This window comes from Sander lucioperca, chromosome 24 (assembly GCF_008315115.2).
Source record: "Sander lucioperca isolate FBNREF2018 chromosome 24, SLUC_FBN_1.2, whole genome shotgun sequence".
NCBI lineage: Eukaryota > Metazoa > Chordata > Actinopteri > Perciformes > Percidae > Sander > Sander lucioperca.
Window position 1 is genome coordinate 7,955,785 of NC_050196.1, and position 21,387 is coordinate 7,977,171.

Here is a 21,387-nt window from a genome sequence, read left to right on the forward strand (position 1 = left end):
TATAAACTGGACCAACAGATCCCATTGCTCTGGATACCAGTGAAGGATATTAGAAGCACTTTTCCGGTGATAGCTGAGCGTTACTGCGCAGCCTCCAACTGAGAGAGACGACGTAAATGTGCCGTGAACAACCTGTCTAAAAGTTGGAAGTCTTCTGGTAGCTGTGCCAAGAGAAATCTCAATCATTCCCAATCTTGCAGAGACGGAGAGCGTAGGTATGTGTAAGGAGATAACATAGGCACAGGCTAATTATTGCTAACTAAAATGCTAGTTAACATTAGTAACTTAAACAACTAATGTGAGTCGACATTGCCTGCGAGCTTCTCCTGTACTATACGGTAATTCCTCTACTGTGCGACAGTAAGTCCCGTGGTTATGACACAATCGTTAGCCTATTTTTACAAAAACGTCTGCTACAGAGCCATAACGTGAGGTACAAGGTAATGGAGACTTTTATACATTGTCATGTTTCTTTAGAAATAAACAATGGACAAACAGAGTCTTTAAACGCTTCAGATTAAAGTTATTCGCTGTCAAAGTGCCGCCAAAATGAATGGCAGTCAATGGAATGCTAACAGGAGGTGATGGCTTGTTAGCATCAAAATGGCGCCATAGGAGCTACGCGTTCCGAGGAGAAGCTTACCCCCTTGGTATAAATGTTTACTGCGCTCCCATGACGTCACACTGGCGCTCGACAGGTCAGCTGCGGCTAGTATACAGCACGTTTGAGGCCTCTTTAAGCATGATAGCCCACTCTCTTTCTTGTTGTAATGTGCTGCAATGCATCCCACTTCTAACCTAAATATAAAGTTACAGCCCATTCCAGCAACAATGGACCTTTGACGGATTTCCTGAAGATAAAACAAGAGTTTCAGTATTACAAAAGATTCCTTGTCTAGGCGTGTGGGCATTGTCAGAAATGTGTTAGCAATTCATGAGGATGACTGAACATGACATCATAAAATTATATGGAATAAGATTCTTCTGTCATTTAAAAAAAAATGAAGTGAAACATGTTGACAAAGAACTGAATCCACACTATACATACAACACCATTGTTTGGTAGTAATCCCACACTAAAATATGCTGGGCGAAAAACTTGTTTTTCACATGCGGAACATTTACAATTATAGGCCGTAAGGAGTACCTTTAACCCAATGTGGTATAACTGAGGACGGGCAAAGTGGTTGATTTAGCAGTGGAAATGGTAATAGAGCGATTATGGGATATTAACACTTTCAAGACCTGCCATGAATTTGAATGAATGATATAGTATAGTACTTTCCCTATATTAGAGACTTGTTTCTATAAGTATTGTCATCTTGTTACACAGAAGTACAGTAACTACTGTTTTCCCCCTCGATGGTAGGCTTTCCAGAATCAGTTCGAGTCCGCTGGAGCAACAGATGTCAAGCATCACATGTTTGTTTTCACACGTACTATTTGAATTGAGAATTTGAATATGATTACATACTTCAAAAGGAAATGGTGTTAACACCACAGGCCACAGTTTGCACACGCTCAGCAGGGGAGAACTTCTGCTTCTGCTCTGGGATTTTTTTGACCACTTGGGATTACTGGAGTTGTTGTACAGTTGTACAGTAAGTACACAATTTACTGGACTACAGTAGTGGTGTTAGCAATGAGAGATAAGTGATGTGAGTTTCAAAATGAGGTTGAAATGAGTCCAACTGACTTATTTAATTTAACCTCACCCTTTAATTACACATATAACCTGAAGTGTTATTGATTTTATTAATAAAATATTAGCTATCTTATGAATATTCAATGTGTTTTACCTTGTTAGTCCAGCATAATAAATGTAGTCCATTTTTTTATACCATTCAAATGTTAGGATCTGCAGTACTTTGTCTATTTCCTCTTGTTCTCATGTGTTTTTCCCTCTCCCGTCCTGTTGTATGTTTGTTTTCCTCCTGTCTGTCAGTGTGTGTGTGTGTGTGTGTGTGTGTGTGTGTGTGTGTGTGTCTGTCCTACATTCTGCTCATCGACTCCAACACACACCTGCTGCTCCATACACCTGTGGCCCGTTCCTTTCCCTCCAGCCTTTGCCAGTTTGTTGTGAAACCTACTGTGGCAACAACTTGGTCTTGAGTCACAAAGTATTTTCTTGTGCTCAGTCTCATATTTTTGGAAAAACCTGCCTAAACCTGCTTTTTTTCCCTTCTGTGCCACACTGACCAGCCATACTCACCTGACCTGTTGAATCACCTGCACTTTTTGGTCATTAAATCTTTTTTTTTTTTTCAACTTCCTCCTGTTCACGTGTCTGGCAGTCTGCATTGTGGGTCCAGTTAAAAGCTAATGCTAAACCTAACAGTATAGAATTTAACCTCAACCTTATGTACTGTAAGTAGATGTTTTTTTTTTTTTCCCCTAATTCCCAGATTAAAGCCCCTGCCTTCTATCTTTCTGTTTCATTTTAAGGACAGCCCCTATAAAAGCCTGCTCAGAGGCTAAACTGAAAGTATTCTCTGTACAACAGCAGATGAAGATGTTGCCTCTCCTGATACTGGCTGGTTTGCTATTTAAAGGTAAGTGACACTGACAGGAGAGGGCGAGCACTTCCATATTCACTGTAGTAGTTTTTTTTTTTTTTACAAAATAGAATCCAGCCTTTTTTTGTAGTCGGATATTATCATCTGCCCATACATTGAATCTATATCTATATTCTGTAATGTATGCATAGTCAAAGTGTATTCAACAAGTTATTTTTATACTAAACATCACAACAAATGGATATTTTACTATAGGTCTGAAACTCAGCTGTGTTTATTTTCAGCCTGCACGTCACAGATTACTGGTTATGGAAATACAACAGCTGACTACGGCAGCAATGCGCATTACAGGTGTGCAGTAGCCAACCCTACAGGTACAAAAGGTTTTTTTTTATTTTATATAATTTTTTTAACTGCCAGTTTTATAGTAAAGATGTGACCAGTAGTGGAGGGTGAAGTATTCTGAATCTTTAGTACTAATACCACACACAAGTTCTGCAATGAAAATGTTACTTAAATAAAAATAGGCTATATGAGTATAATCAGAAAAATGTAGCCTACTTAAAGTAATAAAAGTAAATTATTCAAGGCAGGAAAATGCCCCCTTATTACATATTTATATATATATATATATATATATATATATATATATATATATATATATATATATATATACACACACACACACTTTAAAAAATTGGCCAATTAATTATCTTCCAATTGATTTAATTGACTAATCATTTCAGATGTGCTTGTATATATTAAGATGTAGCTAAATATACATATAACAAGTCGTCATCTTAATTTGTAAACTAAAGCTTTCAAATAATTGTGTAGTAAAAAGTGCAGTATTTCCCCTTTTGAAATGTAGCAGAATATTCAAGTAAAGTACAAGTATCTCAAATGTTGTACTTCAGCACTTGAGTAAATGTATTGATTGGACGTTTACTATTCCCAACAGGTGTGCTCCAGGTTACATGGCAGAGGCTTTTCAAAGACGAGTCCATTGAGAATTTGGCATCCTACAGCAAGCGGTTTGGACAGCAAGTAAATGATCCTTACAGAGGGAAAGTGATTTTCACAGAGGCGTCTCTCAACTCGACATCAATTACTCTGGCCAGTGTTACATGGGGGGATGAAAGCTGTTATATTTGCTCTTTCAACGTGTATCCCGATGGGTCCAAAAGAAAGCAGACTTGCCTCACGGTGCAAGGTAAATTGCAGCAAATTCTGTGGAAAAAGTCCTGAAACTAAATTGCAATTCTGGGAATACAGGAAAATGAAAAACAAATTAAGTAATACCAGCATTGTTTTTGCTGGTTGAAGCCCAAAAATGAGACTTTTTTTTTTTTTTTTTTTCTGAAGAGTTCCGTTCATTTTCGAACTTGTCCTTATTCTGTAAAGTGTAACTAAAGTGTTCAAGTGATCAAATCATCTTTGTTAGCTCTCAAAATGACCAGTTTTGATTCTCTATGGTAGGGATATCCAGGTTTAAAACAGAAGTGCAAGCTCCCAGCAGTGAACAGGACGAAGAATACGTGAAGGTTGTGTTCAGCTGCTCTGCTACAGGTAAACCAGCTCCAACCATTCAGTGGGACTTCTCACCTAGTGCCACCCCGGCGGACCAACCACAGACTGCTACAGTAACAAACAGTGACCACACGTTTACCAGCAGCAGCAACATCACTCTGCAAGTGCCCTCAAACTGGGAAGGAAATGTGGATTGTCTGCTGAACACTGGAGTGACGGGACAGAGGCGGGAGAGGATTCCCTTTTCTTTACAGAAGAAGAACAACAACAAGAAGAAGGAAGAAGGTAGGCATATCAATCATTTTGTATAGCCTTTTATATATATATATATATATATATATATATATATATATATATTATATTTTGTATTACCTTTTATATAGCAATGTGGTGTGTTGCTCTTAGAAAGTGACATTTTCTTTTATTTATAGTATCAAATCATAAGAGTTATCTCAAGACACTTTACAGATAGAGTAGGTCTAGACCACACTCTATAATTTATAGATTTATAGAATTTATAGATTGGTGTGACAGTGGCGAGGAAAAACTTCCTTTTAGGGAGAAACCTCAGACAGACCCAGGGCGCCATCTGTCGCTGTTTGGACGCAGACACTGATACAGATATATAGATATAGAGAAATAGGATTAATAATAATAATAATAGCAGGGTATCGAGCAAGATCACGGCACCTGCAACCATGATTTAGCTGCCACCCCAATTCATGGAAAACTGCGAGGTAAGAAAACATAAGGACTCCGGGAATAAGCTCCCTGGAGATAAGTTAGTAACAAGCATTCCTGGAACATGAATGCAGCCAGATGGAAAGAGAGAGGAAATTAGTGTGTCAAAGGAAGACGTGCCAAGAAAATAAATCCTGTTGTAGTGTACTGGAAGGAAAGCTTACAGAAAAATTCTCAGCAGTTTGCTTAATCATTCTGAATGACTGGAAGATAAAGTCAAACATTTACCACATCCTGTCGTCACAGTGTGACGTATCAGGATCATAATATATTGTTGTGACATCATTATTATGATATGCCTAGTTGTGTCCTAGTTCTGTAACACTTCCGTGTCCAATTCGCTGAACCAGGAACTCAATAATCCATGAGGAAGTCTGGGAAGTGCATCAAATGCACCGTGTGAATGAACTCAGTCTAAGTGCTAACTGGTTGGATTTTTATTTCTGTAGTATTTCTCTGTGTGTGTATACAGGGCATTAGGGTTCCATTTTAGTTTTATCATTGATTGTACTGGTTTAGATTTGTAGGTTGTAATTGTACTTGTCAGATTTTATTTGTGATTGTTAATAGTTTATATAGATTTATAATGGAAAAAAAAAACTGCCACCTTAATTGTGACTGGAGGACTTTGAATGATGTGATCGTGTATGTATTCCATGTGCTTATTATTCAGTGCCCCACTTAATGTGGATTTCCTTGTGTTGTCTTTTGATCTCTACGATGATATCAATGACGTTGAAGTTGCAGTGTGACAGAGTCAGCTGTGCAGCGACTCATTGAATTACCAACATTTTAGTTTCACTTCCTAAGCTTTCACGTTCAACAACCTGTCCCAGTAATGACTCATGACATTGGCTCTCCCATGGGGAGGTCATCTGACAGACAAGGGAAGTCAATTCTCAGCAGTAAAAAGTACAAATGTTACCCTGAAAATCCCCCCCACCTTCCTCTTCTAGTTAAATGTAGTTTACCTTAGTACTGTTTAGACTAACCCTATGCTGTTTGTTTCCAGGGAAAGGACTATCTTCATCAGGGATCGCACTTGTAATCACTGCTGTAGTGTTTATTTTTGCAATTACTGTTGCTGCTGCAGTGAAGCGAAAAAGGTGAGGTATTTGACACAATGCAAGACAATGTATTTGTAAATGTAGTATAATTCACCTCATGGGCAATGTATAATTAACGTTTCTCTTTTCCTGGCAGGTTAAAGGGTAGCAGAAGAGATGAAAGCGTTTAATCAGCATTTGGACTTTCACACAGCTGTCATTTAAGCATGCAAGCATGAAAAAACATTTGCATTTTACAAGCTGCTATGCAAGATCCATTTTCCACAGATAGTTTTCAAAACTACCATTTCACCTTGAATTTCAAAACTTAGCACTTTAACATTGTTTATGGAGCTACCAGCAAAGCAGCTGTTCTGACTCTGTAGAATGTAAAAATGTTCTGAATAGTGACCAGTGACTGTGAGGTAAAAAGTTAGTGAGCAGACAAGGAGTCTACATTTGAGCTTAATTTATTTTATGCACAACTTTCAACCTCTTATCAGGGTTACAGTGACTGCAACTTAGTGCAATAGTACAGTCAAGGTTGATCTTCAACAGGGGGCTCAGGGTCCTCAGAGTTACTGCAGGGAGGGGCCACCAAATTATTGCTACGTTTTTTTTCAAAAATTAAAACGTCCTTAACATGAATCCAACATATTAGCAAATATAAATCAGTTTATTAGTGGGAAAAAACAACCCATTATTGATATGCTTACTGGCCTGTAGGTAAGGTAGTCACTAAGGTAGCCATCCACAGATACAGTTCATCCTAAAGGTTTCACTGTGCTACATGTATGTTCAACATTAAAACATGATTCATAAAATCATGCCAACAATTAATAGCTTAGTATTCTATTCACTAAAAAGGTAAAGGCTTTAGGCCGCCCTATACATATACAAGGTAGGCCCAGTTTAATACGCAACTTAATTGTCTACTAATATATGTAGTAGGGGGTCCCAGCTCCGTCTCTCTTTTAGTTAAGTGGTCCTTGGCTTAAAAAACGTTGAAGAGCTTTAAAGTAATCCAACAGGCACATCACAGCATAACCAACTGATGTGTTTTGGTGAAAACAAGGAAATGTCCTCTGGCGTCATCTAGTGTGCATTGTGGGGAAAAAAAGAGCCTACATACATTTTTTGCATAGCAAATTTATTTATTTGATGAAATTATAAAGTTTACAGGTGAAGCAATCAAAATTATTGTATGCTAAAATTAGTATATGTATATCAATATGTATATAGCATTTAAATTAGATAATATATTAAATAGACATAATATATACGTATCTTGGTCATTTTGCACTTTAACGTTCATTGTGTACTAATGTTATTTATTTCTCAGTGCAAATATACTGTGTGGTTGTATTTGTGATAAAGATAAAGGCAAATTTGTAATAATTAATCTTTAAGCTGATGTGTTTTTATTAATGTATTCATTGAGTCATTCCATGTATTCATTTGTTTTTGTTTGGTCGATGAAACCATGATGTTTTAATGTGAAAAGTGATTTCACTTATGTTTACTCTGTGTTGCACTGGATTCAAAAAAATAAGACTCCTCACAACAATAGAATCGGACGACATTCATTGATATTTATTTCATTCATATATGGAAGTGAGGTTTTTGTTTGTCCAGTGATGTATGTCTCTGGATGGTTATAGGGCCCTTTAATTGTCTGGAAAATTTACATATTTGAAAATGAGAGAGTACAAAAAACTTTGTATCTTCCTCTTTACACTGCTCCAACCTGTCAGAAAGGACTTAAGTAATATCATTCAATTACACTGTGACATTTTAAAATCATTTCACTATACTAATTATATAAAGGTGTATATGTGAATAAACAGTAGTTGTACTAGTCAATCTATTTTGATTTTGTACCTTATTGGAGTTATTTACTTCACTTTTAATTGTAGTGCTGTTATGTATGATGACATGTGGTACCAGCACTCAGAAATAGCAGATTTCTTTGATCACAGAACTGGAGGGTGCAAACGTGGGCAACCAGACCAAACTAAACTGTGGTCCCCCTTGTTGTCCGGGGCAACCGTTACTGTCAAGATTGTGAATTAATTAATTTTTAGTTAAACAGTTGGAATTGTTTTGTAGTCTCTTTCTGCAGCAGGTCCAGTGTTCGTTTATGTCAAGAAACGTTCTGCACAGGCTTTGATTTGATTTGTGGTCTAATTTATCGGGGGAGTGAACAAGTCTTGAGGCAATCCAGCCTTCCCCCGACATCATGAAGATGGCTCTCCTACATCACCACCTGATAAAGAATTTAAAAAAGAAGGCATAAATTGTTGTATAAGTCAAAAAATGTAAAACGTGACATCTACTGGAAAACCATTACAACTGAGAGACCATTCTAGAGAACTTGCTAAAAGGCTGATTCGATTTTTTTACCATTTTGGTCAGCTGATTGATTATTGGTCGTCCCTACACCCAGCTTCTGTCGCAAAGAATCCAGTGTCTGACACGGAATCTGGCTTGCGTTGGACTCCAGGTACATCAGCACATAGTGGTCAGCATCGGTCAACACAAAGCGGCGGCTGAAAACTGCAAAAACAGACGAGAGAGAGGAGAAAGATGCCGTGAGCTGAGATTTTAGGTTATGTTATCTATTGAACACCTATTGGAATTAATTACCATTCTGGATTCAGCTTAATGTATCAAGTAGGACATGTATACAGTAACAACGTGAGTTATACACTGCTGATTTTTCCATGGAGAAAATATGTAATTTCTGAATAAAAATAGTCCTTTTGAAAACTAAGACATAATAACAGAACAAATAAATACAGGCTGTTTAACTGAGAATGTTACCCTCCACAGTGGCTCCAATAGCAAAGTCTGCAGGTGAGTAGAACTCAGGGTTGTCCAGTGTAGAGCCAGGCTTGGGAATGCGCGTCTTTTCAAGGAACTGGCCACCAATGATACCAGAGTTGCGACTGGACTTTTCATAAATACTGATCATGTCGTTGGACAGGAAGTAGGACAGTATGAAACGTCGGCCCTCATCTTCGGGATTCTGGGAGTCCTGAAATGTCAGTAACACAGGGCAGCTGAAGTACGGAGAGAAATGATCTGGTTTGTTGTTAACGGCTCTGGATTTTGGTTGAATGCAGTTGGCTAACTTGTAACTATGTACATATAGCAAACTACTAGTTATTCACAAGGTTTGGTCAAAGACGCAGCACAGACACGTTCTCATGCATGTTGGACTCACCAGCCTGGCACTGTAGCGCAACACTTTGTGGTCGTTTTCCAACATCTTTAGCACATTCTTTTTGGGGGGCTCAGGAATTAAAGAGAAACAATTCTGGAGAGAGTCTTCAAGTGAACCAAAACCATTATAGGGAGGAACCTCCTGTAAACATGGACAGGAGAGGGTAACGAATGAGATTTTTTAAATTTATTTTTATCTATAACAACATTAAGTCACATACCCTCAGGCAATACTGATGCTATAGTTTTGTAAAGGACAACAAAAGAGATCAGTATCAGTTTCTCACCTTCTTCTCCCGAAGCAGGTCAGTGTTTTTTGGTAGCTCTGAGGGATTCATCTTCATGTCAGGGTGGTTCTTTTGGTAATACTCTTTAGTGAAGCCATCACAGTCGTACAGCAGGAAGTGGCGGCCCAGCAGGGTAATCCTCTGACCAGCCTGGAAGTCTTTGGGGGAGTAGTACTCATCTACTTCTGCTGTTGAAACCTCCAGCACACAGCGGGGAAAGGTCTCTGGATAGGAATAAGAGGATTTTGTCTTTAAATCTATGTCATGTTGTCTAAAACAATTCAGATTGACAAAAACATTATAAACACTACTCCAATTACAGTGTCAAATTATATAAATTGTGTTGTTGATGTTATGATGTAAAATTGGAGACACTTTCTAAAGGCATTCACGTTTGACTGTACATGACTGGACACAAAGAGACACCCGACCAAAGCACTTCATCAGATCTAATGTAGTTATAGACGCAGCTAAAAGTGACACAGCGTTGCATCTCACCCGACTCTGGCTTGATTTTCTTGGGCAGCTTCTGTCTGCGCATCAGGACAGGGAAGGGGTCGCGGCCACTGTTGGGTTTGTGGATCTCTCTGATCTCCACCGTGTCGTCCACCAGGTAATACTGGATGGTGACAGGCCGGGTCTCCCCGAACAGAGAGTCAGCGTCGTCCCACAGGGCAAAGAAACGCAGCACCTGACCAAGAAGAGGTTAAAAGAGGCGTGAAACTAGAATGGGTATGCCAAATGCAAATCTCAAATTAAAAAACACCTAATTAAAGGTACCGTAGGTAGGATTGTGAAGATCCAGGACTTAGCCAAAAAATGTGAACATCGACAACTTCTCAGTCCCTCCCCCCATTTCCGCTAAAGCCCAAAATGGTCGCCTAAGCCCCTCCCCCCCCCCACAAGGGAGAATGAATGCGTGTGCATGAGCAGTGATGGACACGCAGTTAGACACACCCCCCCCCCTGCCCTGATTGGTGTGTCTGAACAGGGAGCTGTGGATTTTTGCAAATCACACTACAGGCTGTAGGTGGTGCCAGAGGAGCCAGATTATTTTTAAATGACCTGCTTCATGTAGTTCTACTGGAACATAGGGTCAGTTTCAGCAAATATGACAGAAAGTTAGTTTTATAAGGCTTACCTACTGCACCTTTAACTATGCAGGGTCACTTATTTAATCTCAGTGGTTTGGAACAACACTTTGTTTTAGGTTCCATATTAGTGTCAATTAATCTATGAAATTGGCTTCACTTGTAACTGTTGACATAGGCTCAACATTAAATTGAAAACACAGGAGCTTCACCAAAAATTCAATAAGGTTTTAGTTAGACTAGGTGACCTATACTGATATCTGCAAAAGCCAATATAATATTATGGCAGGTATAAAAACAAACAAAAAGCAGATCATTTTTTCTTTTCTAAAAACCTTGAATAGGAGATTAGGAGAGTTATTGTACTCCTGCTTCTTTGTTAATAGCTGCCGATTAGGGTTTGTAACGATGATCCAGTGAGTTTTTGAATGGAAGGGATTCCCTTTACCTTACGATCCATGGTGAGAAACTGCTGCTTGTTGTCAAATTCAGACGGTGTTGTGTAGGAAGGCCGAGGGTTTTTGCCACGAGTGACGCAAGGCATCGGCTCTGGGTCGTTCAGAACAATGCCCTCACTCTCCATGAATTCCTGTATGTGATGAATGAGAGACACAGACGCAGAGTATATTTACAACAACATATCCATATTTTTTTTTGTCAGACACACAGAGAAAATAATACTGCGAGAGCATTCATGCAGCCAGGTTGAGTGCTGTACCTTTGTAAAAGCATCGCACTGCGTGATGCGGTACTTGACCCCGTACACCTCCAGGTCCATGCCAATATTCAGGTCTTTCCACTGGTAATGCTCTCCACGTTCATTCTTGGGCAGACGCTGGCGTTTGATCCGTTTCCCCTGCGGCATCCCAGAATTCTCTACCACGGGCTCAATGATGCACATGCTGTCATCCTCAAGGTAGTAGTAAATGACCACTGGGCGTGCACGGCACTCCTCTTCAGGGGAAAACAGGATATTTTCCTGAAAATATGCATAGAAGCGCAGCACCTACAAGACAAGAGGGTGGTGAAGAAAAGACAAAGAAAGGGAATTTATTAGATAGTTAATTGAACAGAAACAACAATCTTCAAATACTGGTCTTCTACGCCTTAATCTACCTTCTTGTCAAGGGCCACATGAGCTGGGATAAAGTCTTCGACTACACTCTGGTCAAAGGAGCCATAAGTAATGGCTGGTGTCTCAGAAGACAGCTTACTGATTTCCTGCAGGATTAACTGCTCTGAGAAAAGAGGATCCTGTCCAATGCCCACAGTGGGGCGACGGGGCAGGGCATAGCCATTCTTGTAGTCCAGTGTCTGGGGACGATGGAAGGCTGACTTCTGCAGAGACAGATCATTCAGGAGGAGATACATTAGCTCTGGTAAATCACAATATAAACCCCAATGGTGCCAGGCCAGATATCAACAATAAAATGTATATAGCTTGAACCCACAAGATACAGTGACTACAGGCTTAATAGTGTGTTTACAATGAGAAATTACAAAACAGAGGCGTATTGAATGCAAGTAGGCATAGGCTCTATAAGCTAACACTGCAGCCCCATATTTCTCTTAATTGGAGAAGAGCAAGAACTAACTAAAAACGAGATGATTATACATAAACCCGTATTAATATGAGACTTAAAGTAGGCTAATTAAGTTCAATGGACGCACACAACAGTCCTAAACAAAGCCGTTACAATCATTTTGGGCGTAATTGGACTAATAGGAGCTCTTGAACTGCGCTGGGCAGACGGAACATACCACTTAAAGAGAGGGGTGGCCTTAAAACAACAACCCTAGAATAAACACTTTTTAATTGTAATTACATTTTAATTTTAGAAACTCGGTCAAGCCTGAATAGCACTGTCGAAACTGCTATCCAGTTATTCGACACAAGGACTGGAGGAATGCATTTGCGTTACAGATAGAAAACAGCAATTTGCTTGCGAATAAATAAAGTGACTAGCTAGCTAACGTAAAACGTTAGAGCCTGTAGGAGAACCAGCATTCTTACCGTAACATCATAAAAAGCGTATCCTGGTAAAAATGGTAGTCCGCTATTCCAGTTCCCAGACATTGTCGGTCTTGAGGTATTTTTTTTCCTCGATTTCCTCACCTGCGCAAGCTGTTTAACAGAGTACTTTTCGTAATTGATGGAATTAGTTTAGCCTAGCTACGTTTTGTTAAACTACACAGCTCCGTCCGTCGTAGTAAGTTTGTGGTATCCATGGAAACTGCAGGACAGCAACCATGTCAAGAACATTTCAAAAAAGTAAACAACTATTTATGAAAACTAGGCTACTTAAATATATTCAGAGTTTAAATCAAGGGTAATAAATTAATGTCCATAATGATAAGATATTGAAATGGATAAACTTTAAAAAAAAAAAATAGTAAACATCCATAATATCAAGTTGTTCAGTATCTTACAGTAGCCCAACGTTACGTGTTATAGCCTAGCTAATTAATTCAAGAAGTTTTATTCGAAAAAACGTTTGCTGTAGCTAAAAATAACTTTCATAAATGGGAGACTTAATCAACCCAAACTGAAGAGCTCTAACTTCACCACCAGGGGGCGAGCAACACCAAATCCATCTCACTGATAGAAATTGATAGAATAACCACCAGCCCACAGGTCATCCACTATATGTATGTACCATAGATATATCCCAGCAAACAGGGCACTGCGGGCCCCCTTTGGGTTTAGTGTGGGTAGTGTGGGCAGTGTGGGCAGGGGCAGCCCACATACATCCGCCATCGGGACCCACTGTGGATTTTTAGTGGGAAGCCCACACATGGGCAGCCCCCCTGAAATCCATAGTGGGCCCTTTGCAGTTTAACCCATAGAGGGCCCAAAGGGGGAAATTACTTTATTATAACCTTTATTGATCCTCGTGAGATTATTGAGGGGTAACCCTCATTTACAATGTCATCGATTCAGAACAACAACACAGAAAGTACAATCATAAGAAATATAGAAAGACGATAAAACATTCAGAATTGGACAAATATTTGAAAAAGAAAATACAATTGTGTAAAGCAGTTGCATATAGCCTTTATAGACTATCTATAAGTAGCCTGCACCTCTTAATAAGAATTATAATAGCTAGAAAAGACAATGTAGGCGACTGTGAATTAAACAATACTGTATCAAAAATAAGGATACATCACTAAACCTCCTTAATGCTCTTTATATGATATTTTTGATTCTTTTCTTTAAATGCTGAGATCTGTGTTGATGGACTGATCCTCTTCTTAGGAAGCAAATACATCAACCAAACAGAAACACTAGGATTGCATCCCTGAAAAAGAATGATCTCTTAATAAACCATACCTGAGAACAAAAATACACAACACAACTAAACTATTAAATAGGCTATTATAAAATAGAAATGATTAAGGGTTGAGATGAATTCTACAAAAACATCTTCAAAAGGCAGCATGTTTTTCCCTGTGGAAAGTCTTACATTGTCCTATAATACACTTCCCCTCTGGGGGCAGTAGACCTGGACCATGGTATTACCTGGACCCACTACAGTTCTAGGAAAGACCCGCCCTTTAATGGGCGCAGCATAAGTGCAGTGTTACAACTTTCGATTTTAAACAGATGGCGGTAAACTTGGTATGAAACAAAGATGGCACACCGTGCAGTCACATATTTCCTTAGTGCGTTGGGAGCGTTTGGAGTCTTTCAGGAAGGTGAGAAAGAAACAGTCATGTGTGTTTCCCCTACTAGAACTGTGTGATTTATTTGTAGCCTATAGCCTCAAAATGGAGCTATGTGTTTGTATTGTTTATAGTTGCGCAACGCTTTTATTTGGCGGTTAATGATTTTGCATTGGTTAAGTCATATTTTATATCTTATTTTGCAAATAAAAAATGTCCTAACAAATCAGACTTCATCCCTGAATTGGACTTGCAGCATCGCAGCCTATTAGATCACAACCACAATATGAGCTGTCATTTCCTGCAGGAGATCTACTTTCTTTCTGCAGAACGGGTCAGCAGTTCTCTTAATACATCCATGGTCAGCAGTAGGCTATTATTGTTGTTGCCTTACGTAGGCCTAATTACTGCTATGAATTTGAATTACAGTAGGCTACGATTTTTCTACGTTTTTACGAAGTTTTCATATTGCTATTATATAATGGAGTAGTCTGGCCCATTGTGTGCTGGATCCCTTCCAAAACTGCTCCCAGACCTGATTGGGATTTATGAGGGATTGACAGTTAGATTCAGTCGTGTCCATATAATGATTATCAGTAGCCATAATATTAATACCAATACATATATATTATATATTATATATATATATATATATATATATATATATTGCTTATGCTTACATGGTCTTCAGTGATGTCCAGTTCAGAAGGATGTCTTGTGATCTCTTTCCACAAATGTGTAATGTGCGTGCAGTGGTCCAGGTGATGTAAACACAGCTATCCGGGCTATTTGTGTGCAATACAGATAGATTTCTGATGAGATTCCCATTCTAAACATGTTTTGCCCAGTGAAGTGAATTCTGTGGAGTATCTTATTAATGTTTGAGTTGTGTTTCCTGCAGGTCTAACCTCTCTGATAGAAACCCAGCAGACTGTGATGGCAGCAGTGGGAGAAGAGGCTCAGTTAAACTGTCAGCTGATGCAATCTAAAGATGTTCTGCAAGTCACATGGCAGAAACGTTTACCTGATGAGGACAAGAATCTAGCTACTTACAGCAACGAATTTGATAAATGGGTGAATCCTGACTTTAGAAACAAAGTGGAGTTTAAAGCTGCTGGACTGCAGAACAGCTCCATAGTCATCAGGAAGGTGACGGAGCAGGATGAAGGATGCTATCACTGTTTGTTTAACACCTACCCTGAAGGTGCTCTCACTGCTACAACCTGCCTCCAACTCTATGGTAAGAACCTAACTGTGTTGTCAGAGACATGTACCTGATCATTCATATGATATATTTTTTTTAATATGATCTTTGCAGAGCTGCATGAAGCCATTCTCCATGTTGGAGAATCCAACTCTCCTGAAGAGGCAGTAGTGTCCTGCTCGGCCACAGGTCGACCTGCTCCCACAGTTACACTGACTGTCCCTCACCACAACTCTTCCAGTGTCACCAACACCAACGGTACAGTCACTGTCACCACTACAGCTGTGCTGCCTCGTCTCCATGACAACAGCACACAGGTTGGATGTGCAGTGCGAGTGCTCTCTGGTCCTCAGATAGAGGTGTTTACCATGATTCCTGAGATCAGACAGCCGTCTGATGGTGAGAAAAACTTCCAAAGATACAGATTTATAGATTGATATAAACTTTATAGCTCATATCTTTTCTTTTTTTTAGGTTTTGATGAGGAATCTGAAACTAATAATAGTGAACGCAGTAAGTTAATGTTCAGATGTAGGCCTATTCCCATTCAATTGTTTAATAACTTGTTTATCATATCAACATTTTTTCCCTTTTTTCTTAAAGGTAGGATTTGGATCATACCGTCTGTGGTAAGCCTATTGGCAGTCTGTGTTTGTGTAGCTGCTGTCATCATCACTGCCATGCTTAGACAAAAAAAGCACAACAGGTACTTCTTTTAGTCACTATCTGTCTCAGTCTATGCTAGTTGATAAATGTCTGTCCTGCTCTAACTGTTCTTAAATCCTTCAGTCTGTCACACAGGGACCTGGATGAGATGCCTCCAACTGCAATCCATGATACTAATGAGTAAGACACTCTGTACTTGTCATCCTTCACTTCACTCTCACAAAATAATATGACCTGTCTACACTCTGTTGTATATTGTCACATTTTGTCTCTATATCAACTTATTATCCTTTTAACTTCCTGGATAATCTGATATTTACGGCAAAATGTAATTGTAATGAATATCACTTTATCTTGATTTTGGATCACTGTGTACTCATTGTCAGCATGTTTATTCATATTACCTGTTCAATTTTATTTAGTCATTGCAATATTTCTGCTGTAATCATCACCGTGCTGCTTATACGAAAACATAGGAACCAGTAAATAAATAATTGATAAATGTCTGTCCTGCTCTAACTGTTCTTGAATCCTTTAAACCTAAAATCCTTTATCCTGTCACACAGGGACTCTGAGAAGAACAAGACGGACAACACAAGCATCCAAGAACCTGAAGAGTAAGACACTTTCTAATTGTTATTAACTTACACATATGTAATACTTCACTAAATGATTTACATGTTCTGCACTCTGTCTATTACAGAATTTGTTTTTCTATACCACCTTGTCTCTCTACATATATTTGTACATGAAGCCATCATCGTTCTCTTATAGTCAGCATGTTCATTCCTGTTGTTCAGAGGAATTTAGTTATAGAAATATGTATGGCATCATGTAATAATGTCAGCGTCTTTTTCTTCTCAAGGGTCCATACGTGTGTAGTCACGCAGGACAACAATCAAATCAGAAAACGGACAACTCCTGAGAAAAGTCTGACAAGTGACCAGCCAGAGCAGTCACCTTCACCAAGAAGACTTGATTTTGATGTGTGTCAACAATGTAACACAGAATAACCCTCAAGACTGCAGCGCCAGTACTCAGACACTCAGACAAAAACTAAAACACATGAGTGTTTCCAAAAAATAGGTTTTGTATTTTGTATACCGCTCCATGTTTATGTGATCTTTTTAATAGCATTTCATTATCATTTTGATGTTTTCACATTGTTTGTATATTGTTCCTTTATTTAAGGAATGTTAAACAAATGAAAAATTTGATGCAAAAAGGTCACTTAAAATCTTTGCAGTGACGTAAGCTAAAAATAAATGTATAAAAGGCTGATCATTAGAGTGCACGTCGGAGAATAGAGCAATACCTGTTTCTTCCTGACTGCAGCTGGCCTCATCAACAAAGGCCCAGGACCCCCCCCCCCCCCCCACTGGCACTGACTCTAACCTCATCCACATCTGACGTCATGCGGTAGACTAACGCAGTGAACTTTATACTTATTTATTAACATCTGTGGCTATTGAGTTTTACCACTATGTCTAATTATCTCATTTTAGATTACATGTTTTTATTTCCCATTCACAATTATTTACTTTGCACATCTGAGTTAGTTTTTTTTTAATAAAACAGTTTTATAAAAAGTTTGTGTGATGAAGGGGGTTTTACTGGTGTTCACATGTTATTGTTGCCCTGGATTTATAATCTCTCTATCCATCTAAAATCATATTATTTGACAGGCAGTGTGTAAGTATATTAATAGGCTACTCCTTAAACTGTTGGCTATACCTAGGCTTGTTATTAATAATAATGATATTCATTTATGCAAGTGAGATGTTGTCTATATGCCGACACAGAAAAGTTCAAACACCACAACACATCTAAAAATCTATATCATACAGTAACTTTATAGCCAATCTCCCTGTTGACTGCACCAACAACAAATATATGCCGTCTGCTGATGGTGAAAAACACTTCCAGAGATACAGATTTATACATTGATAAATACTTTATAGCTCATGTCTTTTTTATTTTTTAGGTTTTGATGAGAAATCTAGGTCTGATAACAGTGGTCACAGTAAGTTAACCTTTAGGTGGCCTCAAGTCAGTATTAGCATTTGATGTGTAGTTGCAGGCGTATTTATTTTAATTTTGTTGTAACTTTATACTGTGACTTTATTTTTGAATCGTCATTGTTTTCTGTTGTATAGCCTATAAATGCTTTTGGAGGTACAGTTTCTTCTTGAGCACTGAAAGAATAAAGTATATAGCTTTATACATGTTTATGGATAAAGCTACCCTGTTGTGTTGTGATTGGTAGGTCTATTTATCTTTAAAATTAAAAATGTCAACACAGAACTGTAAGATACTGTAGTGTTAGTAATGCAGCCTAGATTAGAGTAGTGGATACAGAAATAATAAATGAATGCTATTCAGACGTGTTTGTGCGCCCGTGTGCAGGTACTTGGTGCCACTCCTGCACTTTATGGCCTAATTGGGCCACAGCCAAGAAAGGTGGACACGTATCAGACCTGCGACAACTTTGGGCGGTAAATTCAAATCAGACTCAGACCCGATGGCGCTCCGTGCAGTCCTACAATTCGTTTGTGCGTTGGGAGTCTTTCACAAAGGTGAGAAAGAGATGATAAAGTAGCCTCATTTAATTTAGCCTAAGTCTATATAATGTAGCCTATTGTTCTTAGACTGAAAGCACAGATGTGTGACTCCTGTGTTTTTAGAGTTATTGTGTAATGTTTTGGGCGGTTCATTTTGATAATACGTTTGCATAGCTTAATGCTAAAATTCACATTTGTTATCATATCTTGCAAAGAAACAAATGCCTAAACAAATGAGACTTCACTTGTGCGCCAAGTAACCACAACATGCGCACGGGAACATATGCCCTATTTTCCAGAGTCTGACCCGGATACACGTGGTGCCCGTAGCATTCATCGTGTTATTAAAGCTGCGTAATGTTCCAGATAGATGACTGTCCTGTCCCAAACAGCAGCTGTCAGTAGACTACTTTCTCTGCCCAGATCGTGTGTTTTTCTCTCCTTACTGTACCTGCACAGGTAGATAAAGGTTAGTTGCTGCTCTAAGCGCACGAGAGGACACAGACATGCAATATAAGAAAACACTGGAGCAAAAGCAGGCCGTCGCGCAGCGTAATGTTAAAATCCAGTGTAAATTCAGCACATGATCAGTCTCACCACTGACCGATATGTCCCCCTTTCCCCATATATCCTATTTTAGTTGGTGTTGGAAGTGAAGAAATATGCTGTGTTACGCACTCCACCTCTAAAACTGTCATCTCCTGCAGGTCTAACCTCTCTGATAGAAACCCAGCAGACTGTGATGGCAGCAGTGGGAGAAGAGGCTCAGTTAAACTGTCAGCTGATGCAATCTAAAGATGTTCTGCAAGTCACATGGCAGAAAATTTTACCTGAGGGGGAGAAGAATCTAGCTACCCACAACAAATACTTTGGTCAAAGAGTGAATGCTGGTTTTGAAGAGAAAGTGGAGTTTAAATGTGCTGGACTGCAGAACAACTCCATAGTCATCAGGAAGGTGACGGAGCAGGATGAAGGATGCTATCGCTGTTTGTTTAACACCTACCCTGAAGGAGCTCTCACTGCTACAACCTGCCTCCTACTTTATGGTAAGAACTTATTGCATTATTAGAGACATTTACGTGATCATTCATATGATATATTTTTTTAAATATATGATCTTTGCAGAGCTGCATGAAGCCATTCTCCATGTTGGAGAATCCAACTCTCCTGAAGAGGCAGTAGTGTCCTGCTCGGCCACAGGTCGACCTGCTCCCACAGTTACACTGACTGTCCCTCACCACAACTCTTCCAGTGTCACCAACACCAACGGTACAGTCACTGTCACCGCTACAGCTGTGCTGCCTCGTCTCCATGGCGACAGCACACAGGTTGGATGTGCAGTGCGAGTGCTCTCTGGTCCTCAGATAGAGGTGTTTACCATGATTCCTGAGATCAGACAGCCGTCTGATGGTGAGAAAAACTTCTGAAGATACAGATTTATAGATTGATATAAACTTTATAGCTCATGTCTTTTTTGTTTTTTAGGTTTTGATGAGGAATCTAGGTCTGATAACAGTGATGACAGTAAGTTAGCCTTTAGGTGGCCTCAAGTCAGTATTAGCATTTGATATGTAGTTGCTTTATGAATGCTGAGTCTTAATAATTTTTTTCTCTTCTCTCCCAGATTTCACTTTGATTATTGTGTTGTCTGTGGTAATGGCCGGTGTTTGTCTTGCTGCAATCATCACCGTCTGGCTCATAAGAAAATATTGGAACTGGTAATTTCAAACTGTCTTGTTGTAATACCAGTGTCTCAGAGTTAATTTGATTACGATTGATTGAGATATTTTCAGATAAAACCCATAAATAAATGTTTGTTCCTTCAGTCTGTCACACAGGGACTCTGAGGAGAACAAGACACCTCAGAAAACAACTAAAGATCACCATGAGTAAGTCCATTTATGCATTTTCTTTTTGTATTTGCATCGTTTGCATGTGTTATTAATTCATGAAGCCAAATATGATGCCCCTTTACTCATGGACTAATTGTGTATTCATCATAAGCATGTTTGTCTGCATCACTGTTGTTCAGACTGATTTGGCAACTGACCAATGTCTTGTTTTTATCTGAAGGCCCAAAACACCTTTAATGAGTCTAGTGAATGAGGTACGGCAACGGGTGTCTACTGGGAGAAAAAAACATCACATCTACCCTAAAGTATCATCTCCAACATTAAGTCGCAACTTATTTAGTGACACAGAATAACCCACAAGGCCGAAGTCCCTGAATGAAGACAGTTGGACTTGAACAAAACTGCCTCAAAGCCTGAAAACATGTTTAAGATCAATTTTCCAATACGGCCCACAGGACACGTCTGTCCCAGTTCATAGATAATTATTCCAGCAGATCACAGAGATTCATGTACACTGTAGATTTGGTCTTAATGTTTTCATACTTGAATTTATTTTAGCATTTGACTTATGTTTTTATGTAAGCATTTTGTAACATCTGTAATATAATTAATTTGATAATTTTACACCAATTTACTGTTATATATGTATATATAAATTCACTACTGCTTCTTTTTGTTTTGTTTTTCACGTGAACTGAAATATAGCAAAGATGAAATTCCAGGGGACTGTAAATATGCTGAATATGAATATAGAATGTGTATGAATCTTGCGTCAAAGGAGCATTTAACAAAATTAAAAAAATGTGTCCGCAAAACACATCTCAAATCAAAATGAGTGTTTGTGTTGTCTAATACGTAAAAATGTGGCTCATAGGTGCTACTGTGGGCATTGAATATAAATCATGTATGTCATTACTTTCTTAAAGGAACATTTCACAAAATAAGTGTTCCATGGCAAGGAGAGAGTCTCTTCATTTTTGGAAGCTCCGTGTGATGATCCA

The 21,387-nt window shown here is 38.9% G+C and overlaps 2 protein-coding genes across 4 annotated transcripts; one reads left to right on the top strand and one right to left on the bottom strand.

Annotated features, from left to right (window-relative positions):
• The first annotated feature begins 2,154 nt into the window (after nt 1-2,154).
• On the top strand, nt 2,155-21,180 carry LOC116044438 (immunoglobulin superfamily member 10-like). Its single transcript, XM_035998553.1, has 14 exons — nt 2,155-2,367; nt 2,446-2,552; nt 2,801-2,890; nt 3,478-3,729; nt 3,996-4,331; nt 15,004-15,342; nt 15,421-15,705; nt 17,957-17,995; nt 19,241-19,579; nt 19,659-19,943; nt 20,019-20,057; nt 20,158-20,251; nt 20,360-20,422; nt 20,607-21,180. Exons 2-14 carry the CDS (start codon nt 2,507-2,509, stop codon nt 20,737-20,739), a joined length of 2,340 nt encoding a protein of 779 aa, XP_035854446.1. The 5' UTR covers nt 2,155-2,367; nt 2,446-2,506; the 3' UTR covers nt 20,740-21,180.
• LOC116044439 (EF-hand domain-containing protein 1) lies at nt 7,999-12,690 on the bottom strand. Of its 3 annotated transcripts, none has more exons than XM_031291598.2 (10): nt 12,451-12,690; nt 11,553-11,774; nt 11,155-11,442; nt 10,885-11,025; nt 9,844-10,036; nt 9,346-9,569; nt 9,060-9,200; nt 8,657-8,870; nt 8,237-8,389; nt 7,999-8,099 (listed from the first exon to the last, which is right to left on the bottom strand). In XM_031291598.2, the coding sequence occupies exons 1-10, from the start codon at nt 12,511-12,513 to the stop codon at nt 8,071-8,073; spliced, it is 1,668 nt and encodes a 555-aa protein (XP_031147458.1). In that variant the 5' UTR covers nt 12,514-12,690; the 3' UTR covers nt 7,999-8,070. The 3 variants fall into 3 exon arrangements, with proteins under 3 accessions (XP_031147458.1, XP_035854448.1, XP_035854447.1); XM_035998555.1 differs by having other exon boundaries at nt 9,060-9,203; XM_035998554.1 differs by having other exon boundaries at nt 9,060-9,202; nt 9,342-9,569.
• Nucleotides 21,181-21,387: the final 207 nt, after the last annotated feature.

Bases quoted from the DNA above. Each gene is read 5' to 3' on its own strand.
- LOC116044438 (XM_035998553.1), top strand. From the start codon at position 2,507: ATGAAGATGTTGCCTCTCCTGATACTGGCTGGTTTGCTATTTAAAG. The intron at 19,580-19,658 runs GTAAGAACTTAT...TGATCTTTGCAG, and splicing joins AACCTGCCTCCTACTTTATG to AGCTGCATGAAGCCATTCTC. The intron at 19,944-20,018 runs GTGAGAAAAACT...TTTGTTTTTTAG, and splicing joins GATCAGACAGCCGTCTGATG to GTTTTGATGAGGAATCTAGG.
- LOC116044439 (XM_035998554.1), bottom strand. From the start codon at position 12,513: ATGTCTGGGAACTGGAATAGCGGACTACCATTTTTACCAGGATACGCT. The intron at 9,570-9,843 runs GTGAGATGCAAC...ATTCCTATCCAG, and splicing joins GAAAATCAAGCCAGAGTCGG to AGACCTTTCCCCGCTGTGTG. The intron at 9,203-9,341 runs GAAACTGATACT...GTCCATGTTTAC, and splicing joins GCTTCGGGAGAAGAAGGTGA to AGGAGGTTCCTCCCTATAAT.